This window comes from Dictyostelium purpureum (assembly GCF_000190715.1).
Source record: "Dictyostelium purpureum unplaced genomic scaffold DICPUscaffold_136, whole genome shotgun sequence".
Classification (NCBI taxonomy): domain Eukaryota; phylum Evosea; class Eumycetozoa; order Dictyosteliales; family Dictyosteliaceae; genus Dictyostelium; species Dictyostelium purpureum.
In genome coordinates, this window is record NW_003519473.1 from 1 (window position 1) to 13592 (window position 13592).

The following is a 13592-nucleotide window of genomic DNA, read 5'->3' on the forward strand; positions in this document are numbered from 1 at the left end:
ATGTCTCTGTAAAACTATATATAAAATTATCTCTAAAACTAACTCTAAAACAACTCTAAAATTAACTGACTATAAAATTATATTCTTTTGAGTTTAAATACTTTTTTGCTTATATACTGAGGTGGTTAATATTGACGTGGCTAGTATGACATAATGTTGACGTGGCTGGTATGACATAATAATTATGTGGCTAAATATAATCACCTTACAGATATAGATTATTGATACATTACATTTGATGTAATGAAAAGGTATATGATTATGACTAAGTTACACAACTAAAATACTTAACGAAAATATAATAAACTCTAAAATAAACACTTATGGAGACGCAATAAAATATATTAACACAAACTAAATAATAAACGCTAAAACACTTAAATTACTTAAAAACACTTAAAACAATTATGAGAACACTGAAATATACTTTATTTATTATTTTATCTTTATTACTTGTTTAAACATATATATATAACTAAACTAAAATCAACTAACTAAGAAACTCTAAAGTTTTAGACTGAGGACTTGATGTATTTATACTGAATGATATTAGTTCTAGAAGCTAATTCTTAAGTAGTTGAAATACTGGCATTGGTAGTTATTATTAAAAAGCAGTTACAAAATACTGGAATAGGCAGTTATTAAAAAGCAGTTATAAAATACATTTTTACTTAAAGGTATAGACTATCGATTCATTACATTGAAAATTATTAAAGGGACTATAGTTTAGTTGGATATAACGACCGGCTACGAACCGGTAGGTCTCAGGTTCGACCCCTGATGGTCTCGTAATTTTTTTATTATTTTTCTTTTTTTTCTTTTTTTTTTTTTTTTTTTTTTTTTTTTTTTTTTTTTTATAAAGACCCATTGCCAGGGGGAACGGGGGAACAAAGGGAGCTAGGGGGGGAGCAAATTTCAAGGGGTAACTAAAAAAAAATTTTAAATAAAGATAAATTTTTTTTTTAAAAAAAGATATATTTTAAAACCCAAAAATAATTTTATTTTATCGGGGACAAATATCCAAATCAATATCTCTTTCTATTTATACATATTCCGAGATATGGACCCAGTTTTATATATTTCTCTCCCGAGGAAAAAGGTTTATTTAAATGTATTTATTTCTCCTAAATATTTATAGAAAAAATCTCATAAAAAATATTTTTAAAAAAAAGAAATTTTTAAAATTAAAAAAAAAATTTCCGGTTTTTAATTTATTTTTATATATATCGAAATCCACCCCTTCTCCTGTTTCCCGATATTTTTAAAAATGACAAAAGTTGTAGAAAAAAATAAAATAGATAAAAAAGTAGAAAAAACTACACCAGTTTCAACTATTGCAAAAAAGACATTAGAAATTAAACCAACTAAACCAATTAAATCTAAAGATACAACAACAACTGCAACAAATAAACCATTAAATAAAGAAAAAGAACCAAGTTTAAAAGTAATAAATTTAGAAGATTTATTAAATAATAAAAATAAAGAAAATAAACAAGATAATAAAACAACAATAAATAGTAATCTTAAAGGCGATAAACTTGTACAAGAAATTTTATCATTTTTTAAACTTGAAACCAATACAGGTAAATATAAAATAATAATAAAAAAGCAAATATTTCAGCAAACTAATAGGTTTTAATTATTATAGTAAATTTAAATGAATCAATCGAAAAATTAGAAAATGAAATTAAAGAAAAAAATATTGCAATTATAGATAAAGTTTCAAATAATTATTTAATGATTATGGAATTAGTTGAAAAGTTAATAGAATCAAACGAAGTAACAGGATTAGTTGTATTGTTAATGATTAGTCGTTCAGTTTCATCATTTAATTTCCCAAATTTAATCGAATCACTTATAATTAAAAAAGATAATTTCAAGATTGTTTCAATGGTATCAAAATGTTTTACCGATATCAGCAGCGACAACATTAAGGACTTGGTTCAATACATTATTTCAAATAAACAATTCAAATCAATTAAAGACCAATTAGAGCAATTACAAAATTTATCATCATCATCAACCAACGATATTACAGCATGCAAAGAGTTGGACTCTATTTTAACCATACCAGTTACCCACGATTCAATGGTAGTTTCAATTCGTTCATTATCACTCAGTACAGTATTATTACTTCTTAAATATTTATATTCAAGAATTTCATTGTTCTCTTTAGATGACACCCAAGAAAACAACAATACATTCACCTTAAAACAAATTGTAGATTGGATTTCATTAATTTTTGATTCACACTTCCAAGAACTTTCAAAAGTCGAAAATATAAATCAATATTTTGGTCCAATTCGTTCATTACACAATAACACTAAATCTTTCTTTTACACCAAATCCTTCATTGACTTTTTAGAAAAATCTTCCTCTACCAAATCTATTGAAAATAATAACTATTCAATTTATCATTATAAATTTTAAAAGTAAAAATAAAAAATAAAAAATAAAAAAAATAAAAATTATAAAACATACACAAACTATTTATTTATTTATTTATTTTATTTATTTATTTGTTTGTTTTTATTTTGTATTTTTTTTATAAAAAAAAAAAAAAAAAAAATAAAAAAGTTTGATTAAAAACTATTTACATTTATATATTTATTTTATTTTATTTTTATTTATTTTATTAACTATTAATTATATCTATCTTGCAATTCATTAATTATATTGTTTGCTATGTTTTGAATCTTTTTACCATGATCTGCTAATGAATTTGAGATTGATGAGAAATCGGTTCTTGCATTGAATGCCAAATGTCTAGCTATACCACCAACACTCATATCACCTAATGTCGGGGTTTCATCACGTTCATAGTATTGAGCCGATGATATAGATGTTGCACCTGAAAATTTTGAAATACGGTTCTGTTTATCTGCATCCACTTTACCATCCTTATCATCACCATAATATTGATTTGACGAAATTGATTTTGCATTTGAAAAATTCTTTCTAGCATAATCTGTTTCATCTTGTTCATAGTTTGATTTTCTTGTGTTTGGAGGTGAATAATTATTTTTGCTAAAGTTTGCTTTATTACTATTATTTGGTTTTAATGGCGGTGAATTATTATTGTCATTAGATTGTCTACTAGATTTATTATTATTATTATTATTCATTGAAAATTTAGAGTTTGAATATATTGAAAATCCCCTATAAAAAAAGAAAAAGTACAATTATTAATTTTTGAAAAATATATAGTGTTTATATTTAAATAATACTAACGTTTCTGGTGAATCATAACTATTATCACTATCACTATTTCTGTTATCTCTTTTGTTACTATTAAATTCATCTTCGTTATCATCTTCAATAAAATCATTATTAAATTTATGTGATGACCTTGATGTTGGTGTAGATGTCGATGTTGATTTCTTTTTTGATGACTCTACCTTAACTGGCTCTTCTTTTTTGTCTGGTGTAGAATCCCAATCGTCATCGAATGATTTTTGATCAATCTTTTTAGTTGCAATTTTTTTGGTTGTGGTAACTGATTTTGGTGGTGATGATGAAAAGAAACTGTCAAAATCATCAGCATCATCTGTATCAACTAACCTACCAGTTATATTTGTTGCTTTTGTTGTGGTGGTTGGCTTTTTATTATTGATTGTTGGTGTAGATGTTGTGGTGGTTACTGTTTTTGGTGTTGTATTTGATGATGTTGTTGATATTGATAATGGTGAAGGTGTAAATGGTGATGGGTTATTCGTTGGTGTTGATGTTGATGTTGATGTGGAAGCTGTTGAGGACGATGGTGATGCACTTGATAAATCTTTTAACCTATAAATGATATCGTTTAATATGAGTATTTATTGTTTATATAAAGTATTTTTAAAATAATATTTACGCTTTTTTAACTTTTGTATCTAACAACTGTTTATAACTTGATGCTGCATCGCTTTGATATTTGGATTCGATTTTATTATTACTAACACCATGTTCTGAAAAATATTGTTTTGCATTTAAATTACCTCCATATTCCATATATTTCAATTGTGATAACTTCCATTTATCAAATTGTGTTGATCTATTAATAAAAAAAAAGATAATGTTAATACTATTAAACTATTTATTTTTTTATTTTATATTCTTATATGTTTTTACCTTGCAAATGTAATATGAACACCCATATTACGATGAACTGACGAACAATCTAAACAAATGAATACCCCAAATGGAATTGATGCCCATTTTGGTCCTTTTGCATTACAATCAAAGCACAATTTATTCTCTGGTTTACTTAATAACTTTAAAAAAAATAAATTTGATTCCTCTTGTGGTAGAAATGAATTTGATTCCATAAATTGTTTTATTATTATTATAATAAATTGCTATATTTAATTTTTATTGTAAATATATAATATTAAAATGATTTACTAAAGAGTGTATATAAATATTCTGATATTTGATTTTAGATATATTAATAGAAAAAACAATAACTTGAAGAAGAATAAAAAATAATAGAAGCTGTATTTGAAAAAAAAAAATTTATGTAAATAAAAAAAATAAAAAAAAAATTTAATAATAAATTTAAATTAAAAAAAAAATATATTTTTTTTTTAAATTATTTTTTTTTTAATTTTTATAAATTTATTAATTTTTCAATATCCATTACTGGTCACAAATAATTTATTACTTTTTACATTTTTTAATTTAAAATGACAATAAATATTATCTTTTGAAAATACAAACCAAATATGCATAACCACAGTTGTGTAATTATAAAAATAATAATAATAATAATAATGTCATTTATTTAAAAAATAAAAATAATAAAACAGACGTGGGGGGTAATATCACAAATCTTGGCTTGTCATAAAGAAAACGTTGCAACTATGACACAGTATCCCAACTTTTCAATAACACTTCCATCATAAAAAAACACTTTTATTATTGAAAGGGAAAAAGTTAATTTTAGCAGCAAGTAATAAACTTCCAGATTTAATTGGGACTTTTATATTACTAAAAACTAGCTAGCCATGTCATGTACAACCCTTCATCACTTTAAATTTAGCTACCAAATCAATTGTAGTTACTATAACCATTCCTTACCAATATCTTTACCTGAAATATTTTTTAAGCTCTATCTTGACCAAAATCCTTTCCTAAAAGTGTATTTTTAAGTCATTGATTCATAATTTTAGAAAAAAAAAATAAAAAAATAAAGTTAATATAGCCGAATTAGTATTCAGCAATAATTTAAATAAAAAAAATCGAACCATTTTCACTATCATCATTACTAACTTTACATAAATAAATTACCCCCATCAAATTTTTAATGAAAATGTAATAGGTTTCGATGGATATTAAGTAAGGCTCTTGGACTTCAAAATCTAGATATTGGAGTCCCATTTAATCAAGAGCCATTGAAATGTTCATTAAATCTTCCAATTATGAAAACTCCTACTTATCAACTTTTGGTACCAAACTACCAGGTATATACCTCAAAACCTATTGAACTTAATGTTGGTCATCCAATCAACAAAAATTTTCAAAAAGGTTCTATTCCTTCATTTCTCAAATCATTGGTGCTTGCTGGTATCTACAATCAACCATTTGAACCAAAAGTACTACCCTAACACTTGGTAATAGTTTTAAATAAAAATCTTTTACCAACTTAGTATTACGAAATACACATTATCGATCCATCCTTCCAAATGATTTACCTCATCTCTTAAACATAAACTCTTGCATAAGATTTTAATATTCATGGGATCCCTACCCCCATCACTATAATATTAAATAAATGGTGACCATTTTTATCAAACAATCGGTCCAAATAATACTATTCCTCACCGGAGAGTTATTTACGGTAACGGTTTTCCTAAACTATATCCATTTAAGAACCAATATTTATAATAAAATCATTTGCCATAAATAACACACTCCCACACCAAAAAAAATTTCCAAACCTTTTTTTTCATTTTAAAAACACAAATATTTTAAAATAAAATAAACAAAAAAAAAAAAAAAAATTAAAATAAGTAATCAACTTTTCAAATAATATATTCAATCACTTTTTTTTTTAACACATTAAATATTTTAAAATAATAAAAGCTATAATTAGTTTAATAAAAAATATCTTTTTTTTTTTTTAAAAAATAAATATTTGTTATTTGAAAAAAAAAAAAAAAATCTATTGGATTAAAAATTTTGAATGTTTAATATAACAATCAAAGATTTCAATTTTTTTTTTTTTTAAAAAATATTTTTTTTTTCAGATTTAAAATACAACTTTACAATAAAAATTGGTTTTAAATTTTTTTTCATATCTTCAATTAAATAAATTATAATTTTGTGTTCTTTTTTGGAAATTGATACTTATTTTAAAATTAAAATTGAAAATAATAATATTATTAAATAAAAAAATAAAAATAAAATATTTATTTTTAAACAAATAAAAATAAAATTATTCAACCAAAAAAAAAAAAAAAATAAAAAAAAAAAGACAAGAACACTCGGTTTTTTTTTTTTATTTTTTTTTATTTTTTTTTTTATTTTTTATTATTTTTATTATTTTTTTTTATTTTTTTTTTATTTTTTTTATTTTTTTGTTTTCACATAATCCATAACAAAAAAAAATAATGTGTCAACAAAAAAAAAAAAAATTGTATGGAAATTAAAAAAAAAAAAAAACGATGGATTATAATTTCAAATAATTTAGTTGATGTTGGGGGATAATCTTTTACACCCACGTAAACAAAATTATCCTACTTTTCATTTAAACCAAAAACATATTGATATTTTCGCAGTGTGTTTTTTTTTTAAGCCAAATTTTGAAAATTTTTAAAAAATAATATTGCGTTTCCAAAAAAAATTTAAACAAATTTAAAAAATAATAAAAATCTGGGTTGGTTATTTTAAAATAACCTACCTACTTTCACATTAACACAATAGAAAAACAGTAACACATCAATAACAACTAAATTATTTTGATTTAAATAATTTTATTTTATTTTATTTTATTTTGTTTTTTTATTTTTTATTTTTTATTTTTTATTATTTTTAAAAAAACTTTTTCCACCTTTTTATTTTTTTTTTTTTATTATTATTTATCATAATTTAAAAGTAAAATAAAAAAAAAATAAAATAATATTTAAATATTATTAGAGTGTGTACATAAAAAAAAAGTAAATAATATTTTGTAAATTTTTCCCATATCCTATATATTTTATTTTTTTTATTTTTATTTTTTATTTTTATATATTTTTTTTTTCCAAGATCCCAAATTAAATATATAAATTATTTGTAATACTACAATCACTTAAACAAAAAACTTAAGTAAGTAAAATAAAAAAAATAAAAAAAGAGTTTGAAAATTTTGGTTGACCAAAAAAAAAAAAAAAAAAAAAAAAAAAAAAAAAAAAAAAAAAAAAAAAAAAAAAAAAAAATTTATTTTTTATTTTGTGGTTTAACCAAATTTTTGTCTCTATAGACGCATATTTATAAAAAGTCTTAAATTTATTTTTTGGGGTGGCCCTGTGTTTAAATTTGGCCCAAAATCAATGAGAAAGTATATTTTATTTCATTTTTAAAAAAAGCCCCCTTTTTTTTTTTTTTTCCGTAAAAAAAAAACCAAAATGTATTATAATACTATTTTTTTAAAGACTTTTGCACTTTTGTGTATGGTCGTTGCTATTTATGCAGATTCAAAACAACGTATGTATATATATTTTATTATTTTATAATTTTAATAAAATCAAAAATTAATAAATTTTTTTTTTTTATATAATAGCAACCCTCACTCTTAAAGGTCAGATTTTTGATCAACATCCATTTTTTAATAATAATTTCGAACCAGCAGGGGGTAGTCTTAGAGTTGGTCTCGTTAATCCACAAATCGATACACTCCATAGAGTCCCAGTTTTAAGATCTCTTGATAAAAACAATCAAGTCAACAAGGATGGCAGAATGATTACACCAGAATATTTCCAATATTTCTTTTCCTCAAATAATGGGGCCCCAGTAACTGCAAATTCTGGTAGAAATGAAGTTGTCTATTTTGATGTTGTTTTAAATTGGGACGACCAAAAGGGTGTTTATGTTTATAACAACCAAAAGTTTTTCCCAATTAACAATAAAGGTTTTGATGCTTCAAAATCATATCAAGGTATTGAATTAAAGAGATATAGTGATGGTTCCAATTATCAAAATTTCCATTTCTGTTTAAAAGTTAATTCCAAATTCACCTATTCCGTAAGCATATCAATTTATATTTCAAAATATATATTTTATAAAATTTTATTAAAATTTTAAATTTTTTAGGGTTATGAAATTTTTGATTTTACTGGTGATGATGATGTCTATGTATTTATTAATGATGTACTCGTTGTAGATTTAGGTGGTCTCCATACTTCAGAAAGTAAAAGTGTATCATTATCCACATTAAAACTCAACAAAGGTCAAACTTACAACTTTGATTTCTTCTATTGTGAAAGACACACAACAGCTTCAACCATCAAAATCAGTACCAACATCGAAGTATACTGCCCATGGGAAGATTACTGTGGTGCTTGTCAAGGTGATGGTAGCAACTGTTGTAATGAAAATGTTTGCAATGATAGTGACCCATGCACCATCGATATATGTCCACCACCACAAACAGTTATTGCTCCAGGTAAAAAAATTAGTGATTATTGCACTCACGTTTATGATACTAATTTCTGCTCTGCCCAAGAAAATGCCTGTGTCTCTCTTAAATGCGAAAAACAAGTTGCCCCAGTTACTGGCGCTTATTATCCAAAATGTGTACCAACAAAGAATGTAACTGTTTGCCCACTTTCACAAGCTGATATCGATAATTGTTATGAAGCTGTTAACTGCGATCCAGTCAAAGGTTGCGGTAAAAAATTCAAATGTGATTATGGTTTCTATAATTGTAATACTGGTAAATGTGATGGTAAAGGTAATTGTGTTAAGAAAACTGATGAATTCTGTTACGATGAACAACAAAGTTACTGCCAAGATTACACTTGTCAAGAGGGTAAAGGTTGTGTTATTAAAGGTCTTAGATGTCCAGTAAATGTCAGTGAACCATGTTACGAATATAAATGCGACTATGCAACTGGTGCCTGTAGTACTATTAAAATCCCAGATGACTTATGTACTGGTTGTTGCTCTGTCAACGATTACACAAAATGTCAAGTTGCTTTTTGTGAAGACGGCCATTGTAAACCAAAGAATAAAGTAGATTTACCAGATTATGATGATAATAACCCATGTACAATTAATACTTGTGATGAACTAACTGGTAATATGGTTTATACCCCAATTAAATGTGGTGGTTGTGAACTTTGCAACAGAAAAAATGGCCAATGTGAACCAAACAACTCATTATGCTCAGTAACCAATAATTGTACTCTTCCAAATTGTGTCCATATTGGTAATAAAGATGATGTCCCAACTGGTGAATGTCAAAATAAAGAAAAACAATGTGGTCAAGATGATCCAGATAAGTGTAAAGTTTGGAAATGTAATGCAGATTCAACTAATGAAGATAATTGCGAATTTGAACCAGTTGTTTGCCCACCAAAAGGTAATTGTTTAGTTGGTGCTTGTGATAGCGGTTCAGGTGAATGTGTCTATTCCAATAGAGTTTGTGAATCACCAGCTTTCTGTATTGTCGCCGAATGTAGCGAAGCCGTAGGTTGTGTTACATACGATAGACGTTGTGATGCTGATGATGGTCGTTGTCAAAGAGGTGTTTGTTACAATGAAACTGAAACCGAAAAAGGTAGATGCGAATCTGTCGATTACGATCCAAAACCATTCATTTGTAAGACTGCTGCTGTTGTTTCAACTGCTGTAATTGCTGGTGTTACCGTTGCTGGTGCTGTTGCCTTAGCTGCCTTTATTTATGGTGGTAAGAAGGGTTATGATTACTGGAAAGAACACAATGGTGTTAAATTCTCTGCTAGTACCTCCAATCCATTATATGTAGAATCACCAAATGGTGGTGTTAATCCATTATATGCTAATGGTGCAGAATAAACCAATTAATTCATTCCACCTCCTCCCAATTATTTATTTATTTAAAAAAAAAAAAAATTTAATAGAATGCCGATAATATTTCTATTAAAATATATATATATTTTTTAAATATTCAGTATCTATAATTTACAATCGAAAAATAAAAATAAAAAAAATAAACTGTATTTATTTAAAAAATAAAATATTTATTTCCTTTTAAAATTATTATTTATAAATCTAAAATTAATTACAAAATATTTAAAATCCTTTTTGTATTGAATTTGTTAAAAAAATAAGCAAAAAAAAAAGTAAAAAAAGAATGAGGATTATAATTTAAAAAAATATAGATACAAAAGGGATTTTATTTAAGAAAAAAAAAGAAAGGATTTATAATAAAAATAATCAACACTTGCATTATTTTATTATTCCTTTTCTTTTTTTATTTTTTATATTATTATTTCAAACTCTTATCTTTTCCTAAATTAAAGCTTTGAGTTCTCTTTTTATTTGAAATTGTGCCACCAGTCCAACTTGAGCCTAGTTTAGCTCTACCACTGGCATAGCTACTATTATTATTATTATTATTATTATTATTATTTGTTGATGATTTGTCAATGTCAAAAGAAGAATTGGTTTCATTGTCACTATCACTTTCTTCACTATCATTTTCACTATTATTTGTTAAATCACTATTACTTGAACTTTTTGCTAAACTTTCATTTTTTAAATTAATTGAGGGTATTAAATCGTCTATTATTGAGGCTTTGTCTATATTTTCCATATTTAATGATTTTATTAAACTTAAAATTGAACTAAAAACTGTTAAATAGTAACCTCCTTCACCACATAAACGATCTGGGTCAGAGAGTTGCCATAAAAATTGATTTGCAAATTCTAAATCTTTGACATCTGAATTTACAACAACATATAAATATATCTATAGTAAGAAATTTCAGTTAGCTAAAGTTTTTTTTTATTTTTTTTATAATAATATATATTAAACTTACAGGTAAAAAGTCATCAGCAGATAAAAAGTAATCTTGATAAACTTTGTTTTTTGAATTTTTTTCATAATTTAAACTATTATAAATCGCTCTAGCAGAGGAAAGAATTGTATCTAATTTGTCATGAGGAATATCATTTCTGGAGAGCACACTTAATTCTAAAATTGCAGATTTCCAATTACTTACCGAAACAAACTCTTCTTTAATGCCAAAGAATAATTGATCTTTACCTTGTAGTTTAGAGATAGCATCTTGAAGCAATTGTTCATCTTTAGCAACTTGCTGAGAAATAATTGAACTTAATTGTTTATGGGCTCTAAAAATAATTGATTTTTCTAAACTTTTTTCGACGATAGTGGATAAAGAGATCTCTTCATTTTGGGGGGTGCCTGGTGTTTGAACGAAAAGTTTTGATAGTTGTGAATCTCTATCTGATAAAATATTTTGTTTAGTTGTATCTATGAATTGACGAACAATCATTATGGCAGTTGAAGGATTCTTTAAGAGACCATTTAAATTTGACATAAATTGTTGAATTGCTTTTCTTTCTGGAGATTGTGGACTTAGTATACTTTTATCGACCTCTGCTTGGATACGTTGCTCTTCAGTGTTACCCAAAAGCTGTGAAAGTTTTGTTGCTCTTTTACTCTTGAATTTGTCTAATGATGAGCTTGTATCTTCATTCGATTCAACATTTACATCATCTTCGATGATCACTGTAAAACCGCCTGCATTATCGGACGAGGAACCCATTACAATTGTTGATGGCGGTGATGCCGAGGGTGAGGCTGATGTGATAGATGATTGGTCATCTGAATAACAATTATTATTATTTAAACTATTTAAACTGCCACTTGTAAATGTGCTATTTTCAGATCCACCAATATCAGGTGAGAGTGGTAATGTGGCATTTAATTGATTGGCTAGTTGTTGTTGTTCGAAATTTATTAAAATCTTTTCACTTTGTCTATTTTTTGCTTTAAGTTTCTTTTGGTATTCTAATGCAATATCGTATGAGGTTTTCTTTTTATCGGTGGTTTGACGTAGCTTCAATCTGCAAGTAATCTCTTGAACAATTTCATAGGCAACAGAGGACCTATAGACATAAAGATGTGATGCATTATGATACTCTATAACAAAGGTCTCTGAATCACGGTTATAAATTGATTTGATATCTGAGTAGCTATAAAGACTAGATACGATTTCACCTCTAATATTTTCAATACCTCTGCTAGTTAAACGAAGAGTACGTTTTTGATGTTTACCCCATTGATTGATTTTGGTTACATTATAGCTTGAGTCTGGTATAGATTGAAATAAATATTCTGCTTCCTTAATCTCCCTTTCTCTTTCAGTATCGCATGATAGTGTGCAACTTGTGTCTTTGGAATATAATGATATTTTATCTATGCCTGATGAAATTCCATTGATGCTACTCTTTAATGAATTTGGTGTTTTGGGTGATCCATAGTTACTTGATGAGTTTGATTGTGGTTGAGTTAATGAAGGTAATAATGGTGTTGATAATGATAATGATGAAGATGATGATGATGAGGAAGATGACTTAGCTGATGATATTGATAATGTTGATAAGGATGATGATGAAACTGATGTTGAAAAATAACTTGAATTTTTATCTGTAAATGATATTGAGCTCATCTTTTTTTTTTTTTTTATATTCTATGTGGATTTTTTTCTAATAATTTATAATTTATAAATTTTTAAATACCTATATTTTTAGATTTCTAAATAATAATTGAAAATATTAGTACTCTATTATTTTTTATAAAAAATAAAGTATTTAAATAATTACATTATAATTTTTTTTTAAGCTTTTTTATTTTTTAAACCTCAATCATGGATTGGTTTAGTAGATAAAATATATACAATAAGTAATATTATTTATTAATTGTTTATTGGTTGCTGAGGTTGTAGCTGTTTATTTTATTTCTTTAAATTTAAAAAAAAACTAAAATATATTTTGCTATTATTAGTTACAAAAACTTGCTATAATTTCTATTGTTTATTTAAATGTGTAAATTTTGTATAATGCTAAATATATGTTGTTGTTGTTGTTTGCTATTTAAAGGTTATATTATTACTAAATAAATTTATATTTTGTGTGTTGATCTAAAAAAAAATTATTTTAAATTTATGTGTGTTGGAGTTGGTTTTTTTAGAAATTTAAAAAAAGTGATTAATAAGTGTATAAATGTGGGTTATTAATAAGGGTTGTATTTTATTTTAACTTTTTTTTTTTTAATATAGATATATTTTTGATGATAGTACCACACACAAACACAATTCAAAAAAATATAACAAAAAATTTAAAAAATAAAAAAACAAAAAAAAAAAAAATTTAAAAAAAAAAAATTAAAAATTAAAAAAAAAAAAATTTTAAAAACTAAATTTTATTTTTTATTTTTTTTTCTTTTTTTCTTTTTTTCTTTTCTTTTTTTTTTAATCTTTCGATTCCCATTTTAAAAAAAAAAAAGTTAAAAATATGTATAAAAAGGAATTATTTATTTTTTTTTTGATTACATTATTAATCATAAAATTTCAACAAATTTAAAAATAATTATAATAATAATGGATATTTTTTGGTTCACCCAC

At 24.8% G+C, this 13592-nt stretch overlaps 5 protein-coding genes across 5 annotated transcripts; 3 read left to right on the top strand and 2 right to left on the bottom strand.

The window, feature by feature from the left end:
* Positions 1-1267: 1267 nt before the first annotated feature.
* On the top strand, positions 1268-2430 carry DICPUDRAFT_152720 (uncharacterized protein; the record flags this gene model as incomplete). Its single annotated transcript, XM_003288436.1, has 2 exons — positions 1268-1583; positions 1649-2430. 2 exons carry the CDS (start codon positions 1268-1270, stop codon positions 2428-2430), a joined length of 1098 nt encoding a protein of 365 aa, XP_003288484.1.
* Positions 2431-2595: 165 nt separating this feature from the next.
* On the bottom strand, positions 2596-4413 carry DICPUDRAFT_98039 (uncharacterized protein). The gene is made up of 4 exons (XM_003288457.1): positions 4111-4413; positions 3854-4033; positions 3232-3786; positions 2596-3159 (listed from the first exon to the last, which is right to left on the bottom strand). Exons 1-4 carry the CDS (start codon positions 4305-4307, stop codon positions 2643-2645), a joined length of 1449 nt encoding a protein of 482 aa, XP_003288505.1. The 5' UTR covers positions 4308-4413; the 3' UTR covers positions 2596-2642.
* Positions 4414-4985: 572 nt separating this feature from the next.
* Positions 4986-5585, top strand: DICPUDRAFT_79280 (uncharacterized protein; the record flags this gene model as incomplete). The annotated part of the gene is made up of 2 exons (XM_003288437.1): positions 4986-5119; positions 5300-5585. 2 exons carry the CDS (start codon positions 4986-4988, stop codon positions 5583-5585), a joined length of 420 nt encoding a protein of 139 aa, XP_003288485.1.
* A 1507-nt stretch (positions 5586-7092) lies between these two features.
* Positions 7093-10214, top strand: DICPUDRAFT_47947 (uncharacterized protein). The gene is made up of 5 exons (XM_003288438.1): positions 7093-7136; positions 7548-7665; positions 7742-8202; positions 8272-8727; positions 8767-10214. Exons 2-5 carry the CDS (start codon positions 7587-7589, stop codon positions 9994-9996), a joined length of 2226 nt encoding a protein of 741 aa, XP_003288486.1. The 5' UTR covers positions 7093-7136; positions 7548-7586; the 3' UTR covers positions 9997-10214.
* Positions 10215-10429: 215 nt separating this feature from the next.
* DICPUDRAFT_152723 (uncharacterized protein) lies at positions 10430-12638 on the bottom strand (the record flags this gene model as incomplete). The annotated part of the gene is made up of 2 exons (XM_003288458.1): positions 10430-10912; positions 10983-12638. 2 exons carry the CDS (start codon positions 12636-12638, stop codon positions 10430-10432), a joined length of 2139 nt encoding a protein of 712 aa, XP_003288506.1.
* Between the last annotated feature and the right edge of the window lie 954 nt (positions 12639-13592).

Bases quoted from the DNA above. Each gene is read 5' to 3' on its own strand.
- DICPUDRAFT_98039 (XM_003288457.1), bottom strand. From the start codon at position 4,307: ATGGAATCAAATTCATTTCTACCACAAGAGGAATCAAATTTATTTTTT. The intron at 4,034-4,110 runs GTAAAAACATAT...TTTTATTAATAG, and splicing joins GTTCATATTACATTTGCAAG to ATCAACACAATTTGATAAAT. The intron at 3,787-3,853 runs GTAAATATTATT...TATCATTTATAG, and splicing joins GATACAAAAGTTAAAAAAGC to GTTAAAAGATTTATCAAGTG.
- DICPUDRAFT_47947 (XM_003288438.1), top strand. From the start codon at position 7,587: ATGTATTATAATACTATTTTTTTAAAGACTTTTGCACTTTTGTGTATG. The intron at 7,666-7,741 runs GTATGTATATAT...TTTATATAATAG, and splicing joins TTATGCAGATTCAAAACAAC to CAACCCTCACTCTTAAAGGT. The intron at 8,728-8,766 runs GTTACTGGCGCT...GTACCAACAAAG, and splicing joins GCGAAAAACAAGTTGCCCCA to AATGTAACTGTTTGCCCACT.